Here is a 23562-nt window from a genome sequence, read left to right as displayed (position 1 = left end):
ATGGACATTTCATTCATCCGGCTAGTGCACTAGGATAAAAATAGCACACTGTTAAAATTTGTTATAAATACGTACCCTGATCTCAAATTTATCCATTTTTTACTCCATTCCATGGTACTTATTTAATACATTAATTTGATGCCCCAATAGAAGCACGCCAATCATGTTATAATCAAACAGCAATCACCATTTCATAGTAGTTACCAATTTAAAATGTTTGATTCCCCAATAATAACACTGATCACTGATCAATCATGGCATCATGCAAGCAGGACTAGCAGAATGCTTTCTCCTCCCACACTTTCGCTGTTCCTTCATTTCTCTCCTAACCAAAGGACCTCATCGTCTACCCTAGTACTTATAAGTTGTTGCCAAAATTTAAATTTTAAAACTTGATTTGGACCAATGCTTTTCTAACGTAGTTTTTCTTCATCATTAGTTTTTGAGAAACTTTATAGTCCTTAATAAAGTACCTTATGGTACTTAAATTTTACACTATAATTTTTAGTATTTAGAGGTAGCAAATTATACACTATAAAATATGATATCTCTAGATATCTTCTCAAGGATGGTAAAATAACCATTAGTTTTTTAAGCCGTCAAAAACAGATTTGTAAAAGTTCTTATCTATAATGTTTTAATCACTAATAAACCATTACGGTCACAGGCAACCGATAGAGTCCCAACCACGCTTCACACTTCCATCCCTTAAAGCAAGAGCTCACTACTACATACATACACACACCGAGAGAGATCACATCCCAAGCGAAAAATTGGTTATTAGTGGGAGCGTGCATGCCTCCATTTCTGCCGCTATAAATACTCATCTCATCTCATCATCCACCATCAGTCCGTGCAGTTTGGAGCCCACACACCACGATCTCCCGTACCTTCTCTCTGCGAGATGGGGAGGATAAAGAGTAGTAGTGGGCGATGCAGCACGGCGAGGCTGGAGGCGGTCGCCGTCCTCGTCGTCGTCTTCGGCGTCGCGTCGTCGTCGCTGCGAGGATGCATTGCGCAGCAGAGCGGAGGAGGGCTAACCAGGGGCAGCTTCCCCGAGGGGTTCGTCTTCGGCACCGCCTCCGCCGCGTACCAGGTTAGTCACGGATGGATTTCCCATTGTTGTTTTGAGAGATAAACTTGTGGAGAATCTGTTGTTCGGTTTCAGAGACAAACTTGTTTGTTCATCCTTTTTGCCGTTTTAGTCGTACAGTGGTTGAACACACGTACGTACGACTTGATCAGTGATGATTAGTTACCAAATTAAGGGGGAATAGCCGGATGGAAGTGCAAATGGGATAAGAAACAAACTTTGCTTTTGTTTCTGGAATTTATGTGTGTCTCTCGTCTTTGCCGGATTCTCGATCTCCCCCCTCCCTCTCAAAGTTGTGTTCTTGTCTTGTGACCTTGGGTTTGCTCGTTTGCTTTTGGAGAGTGGCGTCTCAGATCTTGAAATCACCTGCGTCGTTGCCATCTCCGAATGTCCGGTCCTCCATGCGTCCACCTCAACACATAGCTTTCAGCGTGCACGCGCCCATACGGCAGAATTGCACACTTTTGTTACAGTCGCGCGCGCCAGATTGGCGGAAGCTTTTTTCTTCCATTCTAGTAGAACAGTACCGACAAAAGAACACCACTACACTCTGATCTCTTCTCCTTTTTCCATCCCAAAACAACAGGTTCGGTCCATACGGACTACATTGGTACATGTTCCAGAGTCACCATGTGTAGTGGACTATTTTTACTGAAAACGAATGTGCGCAGCGTGCGTGCGTGCGTTGCGTCTGATCGTCGCTCGCCGTTGCGCAGGCGGTTTTGGCCGTGGTCCGTGGAAAATTCCGCGGAAACGATCGGAACCACCTCCACCACCAGCAGCGGTTCACGTGCCGCGTCCGCTTGCGAGGAGAAGACGAGAACGCATGGGGGGACGTGGCCCTGGGCCCTGGCCCCGCGCGGCCTACCGCGAATTCGATCGCCAGAGGCGCGCGGACCAGGAGTAGTTGGGGGCGCCTTGGCGGTTGGCTGGCTCCGCGCCGCGCGACACCACCGCCCAGTCCACCACCACCCCGCGCCGCGCGGCGCGCCGGCGCCCAGCTTCTCACGCATTCTCTCGCCGTCTCCCGCGCGCGCGGCGCGGCCATCGTGAGATCGTGGCGCCCGGAAGAGGAGGCTTGGTGACCAGAGTATTTCCCCATCTGAATTTTCATTAAAAAGGAGGGCTACAAAGTTTGTTACACATTCGTCAGAGTTTGAAGTGGAGCCGAAAAGATAAGCTTCCAAGAAGTTATTACAGAGCGATGCTCAAATTTGAGGCGTTCTAGCCAAAGACCACATTCCTCCATACATTTGCGAAGAACCGATTGCAGAGACGGGGACATGTTCCTGAAGAAAACGTCATGGCGATGATTCCACAAGGACCAAAAACATAGCAGATAGAACACCCTGAAGTGCAATTCAGGCAGATTCCCATCGGGTTTAAGATTGGCCATATCAGTAACCATGTGTATTCGAGGGCTTAAACCTATTGCCTCCCAGAAGCCTTGAGCGAAGGGGCAATTTAGACAAAAATGACTTCCGTCTTCCACTTCAAGGTTGCAGATGTCACAAGTAGCAGAGGAAACGATTCCTTTTTTAATTAGATTATGTTTCGTTGGTAACCTTTCCTTTGCTAGAAGCCAGGCAAAAAATTGCACTTTTAGAGGTGCTCTGTTGCACCAGATGAACTTCCAATTCACACAGCGAAGGCGGTCATTGAAGTTTTTGAGGTAAAGTTTCTTTACTGAGGGAATAGGCACATTTGAAAGCTCTGAACAAATCCTCACATCTTCACCAGCATGGAGAGAAACCCCCTGGAGCTCTGCTTGGTGACCAGAGTAGACACGAAAACAATCGGAAATGATCATAAACGGTATCATTATTTTATCATTTTTATGAAAACGATCGAAAATAATTGAGATATTTTTATATTGTGAATTAATTATTTAGTGCCAATTTCAATGCAACATTGATAGAATTAAAAAAAACTAAATTTTAGGAATGATAAATATTTGTAAAAATTGTTACTTATTATATTAGTTTGGAAACGGTATAGGTACGGTAACCAGATTCAGTTGGTTTGTTCGTTTGACGACAAGACACGCTACGCTAAAAATACCGACGCGACCATGCAAATAGCAGCACTGTGAGTCTGATTCAGATTCGTGTATGTATTTTGATGTGAATAAACAGTGGGTTTTTGTTTTTTTTTTATTTCGTAGTACGAGGGAGCTGTGAAGGAGGACGGGAGAGGGCAGACCATCTGGGACACGTTCGCGCACACCTTTGGTACGTACGTATTGCTACACGTTTTTCTTTTCTCAGTACTGCAAAGTTTATTCCAGATTAATCTGCCTGTCGTCATATCAAATTAGGGCGTTTCTGCAAAGCAAATACTCCTACTTATACCTATCAAGTTCAAGCACATTCATGGTGATTTCATTTCTGAACACGTTTATTATAGGACACTAGGGGTGTGTTTGAGGAGAGTTTAAGATTTTAATAAACAACTCGTGGATAGTCAGCTTCTGGCAATCTGAAAAGGTTGTGCTTTTTTTTCAGCTTTTAGCTCTTCTAGATTCTACAAATGTAGCTTCCTAAGATCTAAACGAAAAGCTATACTATTAGATGATAAGAAGCTGTAGTTGTCTGAATATCTTTCAAATATAGCCTAAAACTGCAATAGGAAAGCCGAAAGCTCCCCTTTTGTGGAGAATCCAATCATTGGATCGTGCCACTTGTACATCTCGTCTCTTGTGCAGAGTGCAGACATGGTACCTAGATAGACAGTATAGTTAGTGCTTGAAGCTTGTTGCAACTTTCTTCACCCAAAGTTGGATAATGGAGCAAACAAGACCGCAATTGTGCTATTTGATACTAGATCTCACCTACCTTTCATAATTAGTAGTACATGTAATTCAGTAGTGGGGATAACTAAGGTAGTGCTCATGTAGCTTAAGATAGTGGGCCTAGTGGGTAAGAATTAGTTGGCATCTGTGTTCATCTTTCGTAATACTGGCTGATCTTTAACCTTAACCAGGTGTTCTCAGGACTAGTAGTTGCAGCTAGTCACTACCGTAACGCTAATGTTTTGCTTATTTCTCATCTTTTTGTGCAGGAAAGATCACCGACTTCAGCAATGCTGATGTTGCAGTTGATCAGTACCACCGTTTCGAGGTGAGCACCACTCTCTCTGATTCTCTCTATCTTTCAGATCAAGTGCACACGTATTCATATCTTATCCATTTATCCTGCAAAATGAGCACAATATAATCGATGTAGCCTACGAAATGGATGCTTTTTTCAGGAGGATATACAGCTCATGGCAGACATGGGGATGGATGCGTATCGGTTCTCGATAGCATGGTCAAGAATCTACCCAAGTACGTGGTGTCCAACTGAGAAACTAGCGAAGTCGACCATGATGTCAAACTGCGTCTTCAGAGTCAGAAATTTTTACCTGCACTTTCTGTCCCCATATTCTAATTAGCCTTTGCATCATCTCGTGCTTACTCCAGATGGTGTTGGTCAAGTCAATCAAGCTGGTATCGACCACTACAACAAGCTGATCGATGCACTTCTAGCAAAAGGTGAGCACACAGATTTGAAAGTGATAAATTCAGGTCATCTTGACAGCTTCTGAATTTGCTGAAAAAGTATAACAATCTTTCAGGAATTCAGCCATATGTGACACTCTACCACTGGGACCTCCCCCAGGCCCTTGAAGACAAGTACAAGGGCTGGCTTGACAGGCAGATAGTGTGAGTGTCGTCTCCCTCAATTAACTAACCAGTTACACACTTACAATTCAATTTCCTTTTTTTTAAAAAAAAACAAAGGAAGAAGTTCTGCCTCATTTCATTGATAAAAAAGAGATACACATCAACTAAAGAAAGGGTTCATACTGAAAACACCATCCTACAAGCACCTAAGATCATTCCTCGAAGCTAGCACTAAACACCTGAAAACACCAAAAACGTACACTTTCAACTAACCCAGCAACAATCTTCATGGCAGAGTTACCAATCCCAATGGCAATTTCAGTTAACTAAGTAGGAGAAATTAACGATCTTGATGAATGAATGTATCAAAAAAATGCAGAGAACTTACACTTGAACTAATCCAGCATCAATCTTCATGACAGAATTACTAATCCCAGTGGTAGTTTCAGTTAATTAAGTAAGTACACTAACCATCTTGGTGAATGTACCTATCCAAAAATGCAGGGACGATTTCGCGGCGTACGCGGAGACGTGCTTCAGGGAGTTCGGGGACAGGGTGAAGCACTGGATCACGCTCAACGAGCCGCACACGGTGGCCATCCAGGGCTACGACGCAGGGCTCCAGGCCCCCGGCCGCTGCTCCGTGCTGCTCCACCTCTACTGCAAGGCCGGCAACTCCGGCACCGAGCCCTACGTCGTCGCCCACCACTTCATCCTCGCCCACGCCGCCGCCGCCAGCATCTACAGGACAAAATACAAGGTGACAAACTGATCCGTTCTGAATTTCTTCCCATGTCAATGTGTTGCTGCTGCGTTCTTCCCATTATCGATCTTTATCTTACTATACGGATGGAGTGGGAATCGCAGGCGACGCAGAACGGGCAGCTTGGGATAGCGTTCGACGTGATGTGGTTCGAGCCGATGTCCAACACCACGATCGACATCGAGGCGGCCAAGAGAGCGCAGGAGTTTCAGCTAGGATGGTGAGCTAAGCTCTCTTCACCTCCCTTTTCATACACCGGTCTTATCGTCTTCTCATTAGTCATTATCTACCTCTGCTTCGACCTCGGCTATATTTGATTTAGATTATTGTCGCGGATTATCTACTTGGGTAAATAAATATCTTAAAAGATAAACTTAACAGATGGCCTGAAAAAAGTGGTCTAAACAATACAACAGAAAAGTTTTTTTTTTTTAGAAACGTATTCCATTTTTAATGAGTTGAAAAGAACAGTGCCGAATCGACATGTTCTTTTTTTCTAAGGAAAACATATCACACATGTTACAGTATGATTGACCGGCTGCATTGTTTGCAATGGAAGGTTTGCTGATCCGTTCTTCTTCGGCGACTACCCGGCGACGATGAGGGCGAGGGTGGGGGAGAGGCTGCCGAGGTTCACGGCGGATGAGGCCGCCGTCGTCAAGGGGGCGCTGGATTTCGTCGGCATAAACCACTACACCACCTACTACACGAGGCACAACAACACCAACATCATCGGGACATTGCTCAACAACACCTTGGCAGACACCGGCACCGTCAGCCTCCGTGAGTTCTCCTTCGCCATTTTCGTGCTTGGTTTTTAGTGTGATTCCAGGGTTCATATCCTCTACCTAGTGACACTATCATTGTACTCCCTCTGTTTCACAATGTAAGTCATTCTAACATTTCCCACATTCATAATGATGTTCAATATGAATGTGAGAAATGTTAGAATGATTTACATTCTGAAACGGAGGAAGTAAACACTAACCCTACGATAGAAAGGTGTGACCCACATACCAGTGACTATAATGATAGTAATATTATGGTAGAGAATCCTCACCCATAATTCTGGTAATGGTATGGATGCTGATTTCTTCTTTTTCTTGGTGATGGTTTGCGCTTTTGCAGCATTCAAGAATGGGAAGCCAATTGGAGATAGGGTGAGTTTGGCACCAGAATTAATCTTGTGGACTCCGGATGAGCATTCCGAATTTTGCAATGTCACACTGAATTTGAAACGAGGTGTGCTGTTGTTTCGCAGGCAAATTCGATATGGCTGTACATTGTGCCCCGAGGGATGAGGAGCCTGATGAACTATGTCAAGGAAAGGTACAACAGCCCACCAGTGTACATCACTGAAAACGGTAAGAGCATGAATCCTTGCTTTACCCATATTTTTGCGCATGAAACTAGCAGTCGTGAACCCAAGATTACACCAGAGTTGTGACAGTGTATAGCTGATGATGATTCAGGGATGGATGACAGCAACAACCCGTTCATTTCCATCAAGGACGCCCTCAAGGACAGCAAGAGGATCAAATACCACAATGACTACCTCACCAATCTGGCTGCTTCCATCAAGTAAAGCTACAGCAACTACGATTCTTTGCTAATTTCACATTGCAAATATTGGTTATATGCATTCAAAGTGTAGATATATATTTTCTTCTACAATAAAAGCTTTAATTAGTCCTCCGTGGATGGTGATGTTGCAGGGAGGACGGGTGCGACGTACGTGGGTACTTCGCGTGGTCTCTGCTGGACAACTGGGAGTGGGCGGCCGGATACTCCTCGAGATTCGGGCTCTACTTCGTGGACTACAAGGATAACCTCAAGAGATACCCCAAGAACTCGGTGCAGTGGTTCAAGGCCCTCCTGAAGACCTGAACTCCAGCTGAGAAGTAGTGCTACAATAGTTTGGGCGCCATTTCCATACATCCGGTAGATTTATTGGTCTGCACATATACGAATATACGATACCCTGCATATCTCGGAAATGTTTTGTGGTTTTTGTTTTGTTTGTGATACGATAGAATGTATCACTGAATCGTCTGGTCTGTTAGCACACGAGTGAAAAGGGGTAGTACTGCACTCTGCACCTTGTCAGCTTCAAATTGGAAGTCCGGATTCGGATCCTCTGCATTAGAGAAGCTAATGCACAGGGTGGCATTAGCTCCAATCCTCTCCATTTATCTCTATCCAACGGCTGTGATTAGTTAAACCTCTTTCTTTTTTATTTCTGTTGTTCGTATATTTTGACAGGGAGAAGATGGTTGCAAGTCTGAACGTTAATGGTTCTTGCATGTTTGAACCACTGACTTGTATAAAAACTCAAGTCAAAAACTGAGTTACTGTTCTTGTTGAGGAGCTTTGCCACTGGGGAAAAAGAAACACGCGTGACCGGCGCACCCCAGTAGCCAAAGGCTGTGTTTAGTCCCACTTTCAACTTTTCCATCACATCAAATATTTGGACACATGTATGGAGCATTAAATGTGAACGAAAAAAACCAATTACACAGTTTGCATGTAAATTGTGAGACGAATCTTTTGAGGCTAATTACGCCATTATTTTACAATGTGATACTACAATAAACATTTGTTAATGACGAATTAATTAGGCTTAATAGATTCGTCTTGTAGTTTACAAGCGAAATCTGTAATTTATTTAGTTATTAATCTACATTTAATACTTTAAATGTGAGTCTGTATACATAAAAAATTTCATACCTAAACAACTAAACATGGCCTGTACCCCACCTTCCCCTCCCGGCGGCACAGCAGCGCGCGCCGCGCACTCCCACGACCTGTCAAGATCCACATCGGAGTAGCGGACGGCGAGACGGTTTGTTGCCGTTCTTGCCGATCCGATCAGCCTGAGCCTCCTTGGTTCAGGCCTTCAGGCGCGCAGAGCGGAAAGTAACTAGCTGTCCTAAAGCGGCGGACACCATGGCCCGAGGATCTTTTAAGTACGAGTACACAGGACGATAAAGCTATTAGTATATAATTAATTAGGTTTTAATTATTTTAAATTTTAAAAATATATTTATCTGATATTTTAATTTAACTTTTATATAGAAAGTTTTCACATAAAATATATCGTTTAGCTATTTAAAAAATATGCTACCAAAAATTAAGATAAGATCTGTATCTTAACTTAAAAAATGAGATAAGACAAGATAATACTCCGCTCTTCCAGATTCACTATAAACTGGGATATTAGGTCGTCTTGGCCTTGGAAATGCCAGGGAGTATATCTCAATACTCTCTATCGCCATCCACCGTGTGTAAACAAACCAATGAACTAAGGCCGAGTTTAGTTCCAAACATTTTCTTCAAACTTCTAACTTTTCCATCACATCAAAACTTTCCTACAAACATAAACTTGTAACTTTTTTCTTCACACTTTCAATTTTACACACATAAACTTGTAACTTTTTTCTTCACACTTTCAATTTTAGTCAAATTTCTAATTTCAGCGTGGAACTAAACACAACCTAATACAGAATCAGTCCAAGTCGCGACGCCCGGCGAACGGATGATGCCAACTGCTCAAGCGCCAAGGCCGTGCGAGCGTGACTGGAAACGTAACGCACAACAATTTCGCCATGACCTAAAAAGAGCAGCCGGAAAAGGCGATGGAGCGTGAACACCGCACAAGGAGACACATGGATGGCTGTTACCGCCTCGTTCGAACCATTCACCGCCATACCTTCCCAAATACTACAACACAACGAACCAACAGCCAAGTTTCTCCAAGAGGCAATAAGAGATTAACAGATCGGTACAATTCGCACCTCGTGCAGTTGTCAATAGTCGACACAGCAAAACTATCATCTTTACATAAGCAGCTTCATCAAATTATTCCAAGAAAAAGAAAGCAATTTTGCAATAAAAAAAAAGGATAAGTAGGGGTAACGATTCATCGTAGAAACAACGGGTGGCAACTCAAGTAAGCCACGTCAGTTGAATTTGCCTATCATTATTGACAGCTTTGTTGGTTTTGGACAAAGAAAACAAGGAAAATGGTGCTCAAAAAAATTTCCTCCACGTCGCACACACAATGTGCATGGACGAGGCCATAATATACTGATGCCAAAAGAGGCAATTATCTTGCCTTTGCAGAATGTAAACATAGTACATCGGTTGGAGAGTCTAGTAACGGAGCATGTAGGTCCGGCGCCTGAACCAGTTGTAGTCCGGAAGACCCTGAATGGGTCCCATTGCAGCAATAGCGATATCCTGAGAAAAAGAGATAATGACAATGAATATTGGCCTCCTGCCCACTGAGCAAAATTTAAGTTCATATGATGTAACGTTTGTATTGCTCTTCACATAAAGCGCAATATTTGCCCAAGCCACCAAAAATACTTGCTCCTAAAAATCTGTGCATCTTGGGTTCACAGAATGAGAATTTGTTGCTCACAGCAAAGCAAAAGCATAGCATTGAAACTATATGTACACAAGTAACCAGTAAACTATTCTGTAGGATGGTAAGGAAAGAAAACACGCGTTTATCACTAGTGATTAGTGTGAAAGAGAGGATTACTGGCAGCTCCATAACAAAGCATGCCTCATGAAAAACATGATACAAGTGACTAAAATTTGGTAGGTTCAGCATATTAATACTATGAAAAACTAGCTAAAGGACCATGCATTGCAACGGATATTATAAGAGATAAAAGCAAAAGCAAAAAAAATACAGTTCATAGCATAGTTAGGCATATAAAAGTGCCATATCGAAAGCAAAAGCATATTCACGTGTGGTCGTGTGGGGACCTTATGGCCCCACATGTCAGCTTGTGGCATTGGAGATAGACTCGGACAGCACCACTAGCATCATTTAAAGTAGTATAGCAAAAGCAAAAAAATATAGGTTACAGCATAGTTAGTTGATTAGGCATAGAATGCCATATCTAAAGGAAAAGCACGTGTGGTCGTGTGGGGACCTTATGGCCCGGCGTTGGAGGCAGACTTGGACACCACCATTATATCATTTAAAGTAGTATAGAAAATCAAATATTCTACATGCCATATCTGTATGCTGGCAAAATAACAATTACCTGGTCAAAAATGAAACGGTTGGCCACTCGCTTGACTGTGCTTGCGTCAACTGCATCTATTCTTGCAAAAAGCTCAGGAATAGGAATTCTTCGACCATAGATGAGTAACTGAGAAAAAAGAAAAAAATAAGCTAGTGTGGATGGCATTAATCAAGAATGTGATGTGACATCACATAGCTAAAACCTGGTAATACCTGACGACCAATATCCTCAACAACAGCAGTGGAACCATCGAGGTGCAGTTGGATGGAAGATTTCAGCTGGAAGTCAGACCAAAGTAATGAGAATGTGAAGCTGAAGTGCATAGTACTATATTGTGGCCCAAATCAGTAGTAATTCAAAGAGATACCTGATTACGTGCACGGATAACATCTTCCTCAGTAACCCGGTATGACAGTTTGCTAATCTCTTGCATGATTGCAAAAGCCAAATCATCCAAGCAGTCAGGCTGCAAAATAGGTGATACAAAACCATCATAAAAAAGGAGGGTGTGAACACTAGCAACAATATTATCACAATACTACTGTGCATTTCGAGAAGCCCTCGATCAACAAAGTGCTATAAAATCGAACAGACAAATCAAGTGGACCCAAGAAAAAAGAAGAGCAATATCGTGTATGTACCATGCTCATGTCCGACAGAGGAAAATTTTGCATACTGCGCTAGACTACCAAGTTTGCCAAGATATTTCAAACTTGCTAGCCAAAGTAGGGGAAGAATAACCCCACAATGCAAAACACACACACACACACACACACACACACACACATACACACAAAAACATCCACTTCATCTAAGCAACCCATGAGTATATCTGTGCCAAGTAATCAAGTTTAACACTTCATTCGACGAAAAAGCAGAAGCAAGAATTGGAACAGGAACACCATCACCACTTCCACAGATCAGTAATACAGAGCTCTTTAGGCCTGAATTTTTGTTCAATTACTCTAACCATAACATTTGAGGGGTTCGGACAATTATTATTATGGTAACCATGGATAGGAAGGATTGCATGACCAAGGATTTGCACTTCAGACATACATCACTATGAAAAACATATAAGAATAAAAGACCAGTTCGAGCACTTAATATAAACTTTTCCTTGATAAATAGACATTCAAGCAAGACTTACCTTAGCAACAGCGTAGACACCAAAGAGGCCAGTGTCCTTGTAATTTGTATTAAATGCCATTATACTCTCAGCAATGTCATTGATCGCTACCCTTTGTACAAGCTCTGAACTGTAAAAGTTATGTAGGATGATCATCAGTCAGTAGAACAAAACAAAATTTGGTCCATATAGAAACACTGATAAAAACACCAAGAGCTAGAGAAAGAAAAAAATACCCCATGTGTTTCCCTCCTCCAGCACTCTTGTTCCATGAGCCAAGCATGGATTGCATGACCATCAAGGCAATAGAATCAGGATCTACCCATGATGCTCCATTAAAGGCAACAGCAAATTGAGCAAGGGGCATGTCATCATCAATGATGCGGACCTATTGAGTAGCATAAACTGAGATCAAGCCATATTAACAATAGATAGTGCAGGTAAGCGTCAAACACACCTCAGAACCAGTAAAGCAGGCTGGTTGGGTAGAAACCAACATGCTTGTTGTTGTAGGGTCAGTTGGTAGGTCATTAAACAGTTTTGTTGCCATCTCTACAATATCATCATGCTTAACAGCACCAGCAGCAGTGATAACCTGAAAACATATAGAAGCGTATGATATTTACTAGTGAAAATGGTCCATCCAACTGCAGCAATAGAGGTACTATAAAACAATAAATCTGTGAATAAAAAAATTCAATAAATTCATTATCATGTACCATTCTAGGAGCCGTATAATGTGTTTCAATATACTTCTGGAGGTCCTCTTGGGTAATTGACTTGACATTTTCTGCAGAACCCAAGATCGGTCTGCCAAGAGAAGTGTACTGGAATGCAGTTGCATGGAGATGATCGAATATAACTTCCTCATATTGTCCCTCAACCTAATATAAGATAGCAACAGTCAGAAGTTATGCCGATGCCCCTCAAACAGAAAAAAAAAAAAAAGGCCTTAGCTAGTGAATTATGACACAGTGTGCCTTAGCTAGTCAATCAAAGGATTAGATAAATATTGGTTTCCACAATTAGGATAAATAAAGCAAAAGAAACAATCTATAGAAAAAATTCATGTGAACAACCGCAACGCTTCAAAATTAGTATGTCTATATGTCTAACATAAATGTACTTAATCCAAAAAGAAGATTTAGAAGATTTCGCATCATACAAAAATACCCATAACACAACAGGATAAGGTGAAGTTATTTCCATCCAGCATCTGTCGTGTTGAATTTGCATTTGAATGCAGCTTATCTAATTTATCATGGGCCTAAAGGTAATATATAATGCATATATAATCTACACCAGAACGTCAACAACTAGTAACATAAATCAGCCACCATCACAATGAAGATGATTAATTAAGGGATGTTCACATCTAAGCATAAGGAAGCAAACCTCTTCCATCTCTCGCAGAATAACATCGCGCTCACGTTCAATGCGGGACTCTTCCAACTTTGAGCGCTGCAGAATGTCCGCAAGAATATTAAGTGCACGCGGCACATCCTTGTCGAGTACTTTGGCATAGTAGGTCGTCTGCTCCCGCGACGTGTATGCGTTGAGGTGGCCGCCGATGTTCTCGATCTCCTCCTCGAGCTGCGCGGCGTTGCGGTCACCCGTGCCCTTGAACAGCATGTGCTCGACGAAATGCGCGACCCCGGCCGAGTCCTCCGTCTCGTACCTGCTCCCGGCGTCGATCCACACGCCGACGGTGGCGGTGCGCGAGGCGAGCGAGGACTCCGTGGCGACGCGGAGCCCGTTGGGGAGCGTCGTGACGCGGGTCTCCGGCGCGGCGAGGATGGCGGTGTGGTCGGCGTGGGCGGGGACGGGGCTCGCGTAGCGGAGGAAGCGGGGGTCCGGGTGCTCGAGCCGACGGAGCCTGGCGTTGACGGCCTCGGCGATGCGGTCGTACACCATCATCGGGGGGCGGACCGGGGCCGCGTCGGGGGCGATGACGCCGGGCCCCGCGGCGGCGACCGCGGTGGATGCCTCGCGCGCATTCCCGGGCCCCGCCGCCGCCGCCGCGGCGGCGGAGCGACGGCGCACTGCGGCGGAGAGGAGGCGGCGGAACGCCATCGCGGGGGGATCTGTGGCGGTGGGGCCTCGCCGGAGGCGGCGGCGGCGGCGGCGGAGGTGGAGATCTAGCTCGGCTAGGGTTTGGAGAGAGACGGGTGGATCGGGGAGATGGGGAGAAATAGAGAGAGAGAGAGAGAGAGAGAGAGAGGAGGGCGTTGTCGCGTGGAGGCTGGAGGGTGGGATGCCTGCCAAGTGGGAGGAAGAGAGGGCTTGGGTGCGCGAAGCTTAGCTTGCGGAGGTCCCACCTGTCAGTCAGAAAAGGCGGTTGGACTTGGACCGCGGGATCACTGGGCCATTGATTGACTTCGTTTCTAGCCCATGGGCTCTTCTTGGGCCTAATGGAGCCCATAAAACGAATGCTAGGTTGTACTCTCTTCGTCTTGTAAAAAACAAACATATTTAGATTCATATTATTAGTATATGTCACTAATATGAATATGAATATATTTGTTTTTTATGAGAATGAGGGAGTACTATGTAGTAGATCTCATGTGTTCTTTTGACGTCTGATAAATTTCGTTTGGAGAAATCAAATATACTCCATCCTTTTAGTTCTTAATCTTATTTTGTACTTCCTAAAAATATATTTGGTGATTAGGATAAATCTAGACAATTTTTAAAACTTTACCTAACAAATTTACATTAGAATAATTTTGTTATACAATATAACAGATTTATGGTATGTATTGGTATTTTTTCAAGGCAATACACACAATTTTTTTTAAAAAAAATAAACATTTGAGAAATATTTGATATCAAAGTTCCAATACTTGACCAAATCATGCCAAATGTTTATGATTGGAGGGAGTAATTCATACAAATTCATACAGTGACCAAACATTCAGCAGAGGGAACAAAATAGGAATATTATGGGCATACATCATTTTAAACCTGAGAAGCATATACATGAGCTCCTTTTTAGCACACAAGGAGATGCTCAGTTCGTCAGTTCCAGTTTACTGTTTTTACAGCCAATTATTTTCAGTCCAGTGAAAATCGCCGTAAAAATCTTCATCCAGAAGTCCAGAACAAAATGAGCTAAGAACCAAGGTATATATACGAACACGATGGTATTTCTGATTTGGCAAGAACGAAGGTTTTGAGTACAAGAATACTACTGCAGCATATCATAGAAATTCTTGTTTGAATTTCCACTTTTATGTTCCTTGTACAACTTCTCAACCTCGGTGTGGTTGCATCTGAAGCACAGAGCTACTGATAAGGCATGTACATAAAAAGAACTCGAGGGGACAACTGAAGATACAAAAATTAATGTGATTTTGTTTCCGGTTCAGATAGTTCAAAGAATCTAGAACATGCGTGGCAATGCCTTGGATTTCTCAGCAAGTACAGTCGACTGATCATGAAGACATGATGAACTCAGCATTCCGGTGTCCATGCATCGCTGTCGACATAAACTGTCAGACACCATTGAAATATAAGAAGCATTAAGAGCATGCTTCAATTTGTGAATGCAGAAATATTTATTCTGGATTAGAATCAATGAACTTCATAAATAAATACATTTTCTTAGCTCCCTTGAAAGTAAACTCACCATGACTGTTTTTCCGGCCGAGGATGAAATTTTGGTTCCTTTGGAACTGTTGCTGGTTTTGCAGATCTTTTGGAGAACAAACCAGAGATAGAACTGAGTATTAGTAACTTGTGCAAATGGTAAGATAATGCTGGTGTGCTACTGCAAAGTAAATATACAGCATTGATTTCTTTAGAAAGAAATGACAATACTGAATCATTATTTCCAAGCAACAGACGAGAGTGAAAGTGCTACAAAAAGAAATTTGGCAGGCTAAGTTTCACTTATAAACTGGATATTCACCTTTTTGGAATGAACGGCCGATCAAAGTACGGCATTGGCTGAGCTTTAGGAACCAGCTCTTTCCTGAGCTGCTTGATCATCTCTTCCTCCTCCAGCTTCTGCTGCCGCTCCCTCTCCAGCCTTAGTTGCTCAGCGAACTTGTTCCTTTCTGACACCTGCATTCTCAACCAAGCATACCAAGTATATGCAATAAGTAACGTTGTGGTTTACTTAAATATAATACACAAGACATATAATGAGTTTGTGGTGCGATGCTCACATATTGATCAAATTCTGCACGTTCAATTGCTCGTACATCACTGTGCAGAACAAGGTCAACAGGCTCGGTGGTTTCTTTGACTGGTGGCTTTATCAAGCACTGCAGAATAAAAACGCAGAGTCAGGATACCATAGAAAATAGGTAAAATTATTCATCATACTGATTTCAAAGAAAAATAGGTAAAAAGCTGTGCAAATATACTCAATCCTGACTATTTTGATATGTTAACTAACCTAGCTGCAATGAGAACAGCCAGGACAAACAAGCGCAAACAACAAATTTTAAGCCAACTCACTTTGCTTTTTGAACAAACTGGTAATGAAGGCCTTGCTTTGAAGAGAAAACAAGAATGCTCTAGTCTAGACATACCTCAGGTTCATCTGTTGTCCATGGAAGTCCTTGTGCAATATGTATACGTTGCTGCTCTTCCTCCATAAGCATTTCTTGTACTTTTTGAATAAACTGTTGTTCCTTCACCCTTCCCCGTTGCTGTTGCAAAAAAGAAAAAAAGGAGTGATTGATTTTGATGCACTAGTTTATTTGAGGGAACAGCTAGAGATTGTCATCAAAAGAATCATAATCTGTAGAAAATACAGAGCAATGCACTGAGCAAATTGTATTTGCAAAATCCAACGAGAAGCAAACAGCCTCATCGTTTGGTTTTTTTCATAATAAGCCAAAACGGCTTATTAGAGAATAAAAATGAATTTGTAGGTAAAACTTTTATATATGTGTTCTCGGTGACTTAAAAGCCAATGCTGAAAAAGAAACTACGTTGAAAATATCTCAAAATCAATGTCAAAATTAAGTTTGAAAAATTCAAATTTTGGCTTTTTCTTTGGCTGAATAGGCCATCCGATAGGAGCCAAAGTAAATCAGAGATTGAACCAAATGTTGTTGCATTGGATGTATCAACATGGTACTAGCAATTGGCATGTCAAAGAGAAACACTAAAGAATAGTATGGCACGACACATTTCAGATATCTAATAATCTTTCCATAAGCATCAGATGTATGTTGCCATGTTTATCCTTATAAACACATACAACCAACTCATTGAAACGCTTCATAATAAAACTATACTTTTATGCTACCATTCTACCCATTGTCACTTGATGGCGCATTTCAGTTTGAAGAACAGTAACACTGGCTGGTAATGGACTTAATAAACACTTCAAAATTGACACGAACCCAGGTATAGGTCGATTGTGCTGTTGTTGTCACTGTAGTTTCAAATTAACCCAATAGGGCCCCTTTGAATCGCAGGGTAGAAAAAACAGAGGAATAGGAAAAACACAGGATTCTGACAGGATTTGAAGTGTAAAACAGAGGATTGCAAAACACAGGAAAAACATAGGAATAGTCGTTTGATTGGAGCGCAGGAAAAACGCAGGAATCGGATGAGAGAGATAGACTCAAAGGAAATTTTCCAAGAGGTTGGAGCTCTTGCTAAATTTCCTCCAAAATCCACATGCAATGTGCCATTCCATAGGAATTTCATAGGAATTGGAAAGCTTCAATCCTTTGAATCAAAGGGCCAAATAGGAAAATTTCCTATAGGATTTGAAATTCCTATGGAATGGCACATTGCATGTGGATTTTGGAGGAAATTTAGCAAGAGCTCCAACCTCTTGGAAAATTTCCTTTGAGTCTATCTCTCTCATCCGATTCCTGCGTTTTTCCTGCGCTCCAATCAAACGATCATTCCTGTGTTTTTCCTGTATTTTGCAATCCTCTGTTTTACACTTCAATTCCTGTCAGAATCCTGTGTTTTTCCTATTCCTCCGTTTTTTCTACCCTGCGATTTAAAGGGGCCCTAAAACTTTTGTGCACTTCTCCTATCCTAAACGGCCTAATGACACAATAGATTTACAACAACGATTCACACTGCATCAAACATATCGTTTACCTCGGTTCTCAGCTTGAACGGATGCTGGCTTGTGACCTTCAGTTTCTTGTTCCAACTGCTTCTTAGAGACTCCGATGTCTGACAATCAAAGAATAATATACGTTCACATCAGAGGCCAAATATGAAACATAATTAACTCCCAAAAGGAAACAAAATTCATCGTATATCCTCACATTTCGCCTGCTCCTGCACTTCCCTGCCGATGTCCGGCTGTCCCAACTCAACCTGAAAAGATACAGAATTGTTGATCAAACTATTGCATTGGCAGCAACCAAAACACAATCCATATCCCCCACTTGTTCAAATTGACCAACCTGTCGCTTTTCCCATCAAGTGAAGAACAGAGCCTGTTCGGTCCTGCATTCAAGAACTCAGCAGAAGAGGACACCGACACCGGCGGCATCCCTATCTTACCCTCGCAATCTTCCTTCCATGCCTGTAACCCGGGGAGCGCCCAGGACCCCTCACCGGCCCTGTCGGCGTCAGAGGTGGCTCCAGAGATGGAGAGGATGCTCTCGAAGGCCTGCACAAGGTGCTTGACACGACCAGCGCCAGAATCAGGGACGCTGCTCAACGCCTTGGTCATCACTTTGGTCCTCAGCGCCCTCACTTTGCTGCTCCCTTCCAGTTCCGCTACATCTTCCTCCTCCAATGTCTCCAATGCGCCTTTCTTGGCTTCTTGCGCGGCCGCCTTCTCCTCCTCCTCCTCCTCCTCCTTTTGCAACTGCTCCTCTGCTGCTGCGGCCGATGCGGCGCGCTCCTTGCGGAAGAACTCCTCGTGAGACGTGCGCAGGGCCTCGCGGGCGGCCTCCCTGCACTTGTCGAAGTCGAAGTCGCCTCCTCCGCCACCGCCGCCGCCTCCATTGGCGCCGTTGCGCCTCCGCCGCGCCCTCTTCTTCGCCACGAGGAACCGCCTCTCCCGCGGCGGCGGCGGCGGCGCCGGCGTGGAGATCTTCTTCCTGGCGGAGGCGGAGGCGGAGGCAGACTTGGACGCGGTGGTCGGCGACTTCGCGGGCTTCGACGGCGGGGGGGACCCCAGGATGTTGGGGTGCGCGTTCTCCGACGAGGCGTGCGAGAGCCGCGCCAGGGTGGGGTTCTTGGACGGGGTCCCGGCCTCCCCCGCCGCCGCCGCCGCCGCCGCCGGGATGTTGGGGTGCGCGTTCTCCGAGGAGGCGTGCGAGAGCCGCGCGCGTGAGGCGGGCTTGGAGGACGGGGTGGTGTTCCCGGCCGCCCTCCCCCCCGCCGCCGCCGCCGCCGCCGCCTTGGTCGGAGTCCTCGCCGTCGCCGTCGACGTCGCCATGTCTAGGGTTTGGGCCTCGCGTGCGTGATGAGTGAGGTGGTGGATTTTCTTTTGCTACGATGGAGAATTGGAGATTGTGGGAGGGGGGAGCGGAAGGAGATGGGAAAAAAAGAGAACGTTGCGGCGAGCGGGCGATCCTAACGGCTAGTTTCTCGCGAGGCGGGCCCACCCGAGGTGGCTAAAATGGTGGTGCTACTTTCTGCACCTGTGCCGTTTCTTACCCGACCCACTAGATGTGGGCCAGGATCGTGGGTGGGGCCCAGTTTCATCGACTAGGGCAAATGTGGTCGATGTGGTGTTGCAGTGTAGCAGCTGTCAGGTGGGAGAGACGCTTGCGTGGCGATTAATCCCTTTCACAAGATTCCAATTCTCTTGAGATGATTTATTTTACACATAATCCTCCTCAATCTCTTCAAATCCTTTTTTCCTCGGGGATTAACCAAACAAAGTCTGGAGAGTGTCCTAACAGTGCAATAAACATGCGACAACTGAAGGTGTTCTCAGTGCAGATTGTTATAATTTTGGGTCCAATTTGATGAAATTACTCCTACCTAGCAAGATTTGATTGTGTTTTGTAATTATGCAACTAAAGTTGCTATCCATCTCAAAAGCAAATGATTGTCAGTTTTGCTGCTCGTCCAAACTTAGCAATAATAATAATAATAATAATAATAATAATACTAATAAAATTACATAGGCGCGTCCAACCAAGCAACACAAACTGTCACAGGCCGCATCACCAGCCGTCTCCTTGCCGGCCGCGCCCACGGAGAGCGCGCTTGACCATGCTGAGTACCGCCTTGGGCACAGCGGCGACCCAGCTCCCGGCCCTGCGCGCCCGCGCCGCCGCCGCGGCGCCACCACCCCCACCTGCGCCGCCGCCATCGCCGCTCCCGCTCTCCAGCAGCCGGTTCAGCCGCACCACCATCGCGTTGAGCTCGAACGAGTCGTACAGCGCGCTGCGCCGCCACCGCCCGCCGCCTCCTCTTCCGTCGACCGGCCCCGGCGGCGAGATGACGCCAACGTCGCGGTCGGCGCCGCATGGCTTCGTCGTACCCGAGGCCATCGCGCCGCCCGCCGCGCCCGCGCGCGAGCACACAGACCAAGCCCGTAATAAGCGTGAGAGCGCGGCAAATCGACAAGGGCAAAACATGGGTTTTGACGTAGCAAAAGCGTACGCCAAGTCCTAAGATGAGCTTCAAGGACAAAACAAGGAGCACACATCAAATTTGCTGGAGTAATTCTATCGCTTGATTCAATTCTCTTCTCATCTCGTTCTGGCATATTTAGGAGTACAGATTACATCAAGATTCTAAGAGAAAAGGGGAATGGTGGTTATGTCCTACACCAAGTAATTGAAGCTATCAACTTATCATACAACAAGTGTATATGACGATTTCTCATACAACAACACAACACGGGAATCTGAATATTTGCTCAGAATTCAGACACGACAGAATATCCAGATGAAGTAGGCGCATCTGCTAATCGCACTCACAAGTCCTGAATCCCATGGGGTGGAGAAAACTGCTAGAAACAGAGTTGCTGTGGTTCGACAACCTGATGGCATCATTTGCCCAATAACCGGCGTCCCCGTTGGTTTGCCCCTTTAACTCTGAAGTTCAGTTCATCAACATCATCACCGAAAGCATCCAGTGATTTATTTTGCCTGCAGCAAAATGATAACTCCATCAAATTTTATGAACAGTGAAGTGAACAGCTGAAATGGGCAATCTCTTCTATAACATTTTTAACAAATATTTGAAAGAAGTATTACCTTTCAATTTCTGTGCCCATATCCAATGCCATACCCTTCAGCTCTCCCAACATGTTACTCAAGTCTGAGAGCGCATCATCCTGCTTTGCTATCTCAACCTAAAAGAAGAAAGTGGTGTAAACTTCCAGAACAAATTACTCATTCTACAATTCATGGTTAGATGGGAATGCAGACCTGAACTTTCTCGATTGCAGTTGCAGGTGAACGATGTACTTGATTTGGAGATGGCTGACGTGTTGAGGAAATACCTAGCCTCTGCCTCTGTTCCATGTGGTTCGCTGAACTTGTGAAAGAATTATCTGCCATAACTCAAATGGATCAGTTAAGCAAAAAAAAATAGAGAATCCCAGAAATTAGTCAGAATCTAAACCATCATACTTTGTGAAATCGGTCCTTTTATCTGTTGGTTTCTCTTTGGCTTCCATGTCTTGGAAAACAGCCCCCCTAGACTTCCCAAAAGCTTCTCACTCTGAAGAGACCATAAATTTGGATTTCAGATTTTTTTTTTCTGATGAGATTAAGAACAAGGCAAAGAATCTCTATAACTTCAGAAATAAAATACATCATGTAATTTATATCTTAAAAACAAGCCAAGCAAAACACAATTATCTAGACAAGCAAGAAAAGGAATAATAATAGTACTTAGTAAATCCTCCATGGTATAGCCCAGCAATTGACACGACATAGAGAAACATAAACTAGAGGGGAGTTAAGATAGTGAGATAAGGATAGATATGTGCAAAACATCACATAACTTATCGTTGAGGTGCATAGAAATTTAGTCTAATGTTTGGATGAAATATTGAAATGATGACTGAAATTTAGTACTAACACATCCAAAAAGTTCTATGGAGCTTCTACCCATATTTATGAGCAATACTCATGAGAAGAAGATCAAGGATACTTGGGTTCCACAATATAACTTACCATACTAAGATCGTGTTCAATATCCGCGGCTACTCGATGAGTTCGGGTGATCTGTTCACCTTGACGATGCAAAGTAACCAGTGTTTTTGTAGCATCTTCTCTGATTGCTTCAGCGGCTCTGACACAATCATTTACTTTGCGTGAGGTTTCTTCTACTTTATCAACAGCATAGTCCTCCAGCTCTTGTATAGATTGATCTGTGCGTCGCACTGGGACAGATTGTGCCCTTGACGGTCTTGAGGGCACTTCAGAATCAGAGTCAGAATCGAAGGGATTTGTCCTGTAGACAGGAGTGCCTAACGAGGTCTGTTTCTTATCCATTAATATCGGCACTGTCTTTATTCAGAAACTGGAGTTGTTTGCAGCAATCTGGTGTGGAAACAGAAGAAAAGGGAATCATCAGGAAATGTTACCTTTGTGAGGTGGTGATGCCTATTGCCTAGCATTCGTGAAAAGAAATTATACACTAGAAAAATGTGTTTAATAGAAATAATGAATGAAGGCTAAATTGCTAACCCACCATCCAGAAGAACATGTATTTACTATGGAAAAGAACAGTGAATTGAATGAGATAAATTTTATGAAAAACCACAGTTAATTGGAAAAGACAACACGTTAGCATCTTGCACACATGCTGTCATTCTTCCACATGAGCTTATCCAACAGCATACGAGGTGTAAGCAAGACGAGATTGCCAAGAATTTGCCCTAACACAAGCAATCATTTGTAATGTAAATAAGAAAAGGAACTAGTAAAAGAAGCCTAAGGCCATGACTTCTTGAACAGCAAACTACCTGGTCTGAAACCCGCAGTTCCGAAATTTTGTAAAGTACGAACAGCAAACTATGACAAGCACAATGATACAGTTATAGTAAATTTCTGTGAAAAACAACTAGAGCAACAACAACATTCCAGTACCAAAAGACCTTATAGAGGCCGGATTTCTATCCATTATCTAAAAAAAAGAGTACCAAAAGTCCAATTCTGGTCGATTGACCATCATGTGCAATGCGCCAGATCGTCCAATGCCAATCTGTGGGAAAGGGCAATAACAACTTTTGAAGGTACAGATGTGCTATCTCCTACCAAAACATCCAAAGAAGTGCGTTCTTGATAACATATACCCTTCTATTGCATTTTCTCTGCTATGTAATTAGACATGAGTTGCTGAAGCATTTGAATAAAAAAAACATGGGTCATTGGGGCTCTAACCTATCAAGTTGTTGGTATCAAACTAAGGATACCTAAATCCGCACCAACCAAAGCCATCGCACGCGCGCATCAACCCTAGCACACAAGGGGATCGGGGGAGCCAGATCTGATAGATAACTCGCATATGCTTTCGTAGATACTGCCCGTGTCATCCACGGATGTAAAGAAGAACCGCAAGACGAAATCACAGCAAAAACTACAGAAGAAAACCCCTAAATCTCTCTCTCTCTCTCTCTCTCTCTCTCTCGGGGGAAACCTTACCCTTACCCCCAAGGTTGACTCCGGCGGAAGGAAGCCGGCAGCGTCGCCGCGTAGCGCGCAGGCGACCACGGCGGAGACCCCCTCGCTCTCCGGTGACGAGGACGCGGCGGCGGCGGTGGTGGCGCGAGGGGGAGGAAGGCGAGCACGCGGCGCGCGGCGGAGTCAGCGAGGATAATGTGACCGTTGGAGCCTCTCCTGACCTGGACGTGTCATATCGTGTGCTTCATTTATGCAACTGATTCCGGGTATCAGGGTGCACATCCCAACACGGCAACGAAAAGTACATAAAATGACAGGCGGGCCCAACTATATGGGC

At 44.1% G+C, this 23562-nt stretch overlaps 4 protein-coding genes across 6 annotated transcripts; 1 reads left to right on the top strand and 3 right to left on the bottom strand.

The window, feature by feature from the left end:
- Positions 1-763: 763 nt before the first annotated feature.
- LOC127767934 (beta-glucosidase 6) lies at positions 764-8055 on the top strand. The gene is made up of 13 exons (XM_052293423.1): positions 764-1096; positions 3258-3324; positions 4154-4212; positions 4343-4418; positions 4554-4625; positions 4709-4796; positions 5262-5517; positions 5625-5740; positions 6080-6303; positions 6649-6680; positions 6782-6884; positions 6993-7101; positions 7236-8055. The coding sequence occupies exons 1-13, from the start codon at positions 905-907 to the stop codon at positions 7405-7407; spliced, it is 1566 nt and encodes a 521-aa protein (XP_052149383.1). The 5' UTR covers positions 764-904; the 3' UTR covers positions 7408-8055.
- A 1212-nt stretch (positions 8056-9267) lies between these two features.
- On the bottom strand, positions 9268-13911 carry LOC127767443 (probable mitochondrial-processing peptidase subunit beta, mitochondrial). The gene is made up of 9 exons (XM_052292783.1): positions 13087-13911; positions 12411-12575; positions 12149-12286; positions 11928-12079; positions 11713-11821; positions 10930-11028; positions 10775-10840; positions 10581-10688; positions 9268-9759 (listed from the first exon to the last, which is right to left on the bottom strand). The coding sequence occupies exons 1-9, from the start codon at positions 13762-13764 to the stop codon at positions 9673-9675; spliced, it is 1602 nt and encodes a 533-aa protein (XP_052148743.1). The 5' UTR covers positions 13765-13911; the 3' UTR covers positions 9268-9672.
- A 665-nt stretch (positions 13912-14576) lies between these two features.
- On the bottom strand, positions 14577-19154 carry LOC127765441 (microtubule-destabilizing protein 60-like). 2 transcript variants are annotated; one of them, XM_052290348.1, is made up of 8 exons: positions 18084-19154; positions 17943-17994; positions 17770-17847; positions 16230-16349; positions 15861-15959; positions 15602-15756; positions 15320-15385; positions 14577-15169 (listed from the first exon to the last, which is right to left on the bottom strand). In XM_052290348.1, the coding sequence occupies exons 1-8, from the start codon at positions 19067-19069 to the stop codon at positions 15145-15147; spliced, it is 1581 nt and encodes a 526-aa protein (XP_052146308.1). In that variant the 5' UTR covers positions 19070-19154; the 3' UTR covers positions 14577-15144. The 2 variants fall into 2 exon arrangements, with proteins under 2 accessions (XP_052146308.1, XP_052146307.1); XM_052290347.1 differs by having other exon boundaries at positions 14579-15182.
- Positions 19155-20270: 1116 nt separating this feature from the next.
- Positions 20271-23453, bottom strand: LOC127765509 (SNAP25 homologous protein SNAP33-like). Of its 2 annotated transcripts, none has more exons than XM_052290421.1 (6): positions 23247-23453; positions 21774-22142; positions 21225-21315; positions 21021-21145; positions 20847-20944; positions 20271-20738 (listed from the first exon to the last, which is right to left on the bottom strand). In XM_052290421.1, exons 2-6 carry the CDS (start codon positions 22092-22094, stop codon positions 20639-20641), a joined length of 735 nt encoding a protein of 244 aa, XP_052146381.1. In that variant the 5' UTR covers positions 22095-22142; positions 23247-23453; the 3' UTR covers positions 20271-20638. The 2 variants fall into 2 exon arrangements, with proteins under 2 accessions (XP_052146381.1, XP_052146382.1); XM_052290422.1 differs by having other exon boundaries at positions 23253-23453.
- Positions 23454-23562: the final 109 nt, after the last annotated feature.

This window comes from Oryza glaberrima, chromosome 3 (assembly GCF_000147395.1).
Source record: "Oryza glaberrima chromosome 3, OglaRS2, whole genome shotgun sequence".
NCBI classification, from domain to species: domain Eukaryota; kingdom Viridiplantae; phylum Streptophyta; class Magnoliopsida; order Poales; family Poaceae; genus Oryza; species Oryza glaberrima.
Note: the sequence above shows the minus strand (reverse complement) of the source record. Positions and strands in the feature narration are given on the sequence as shown.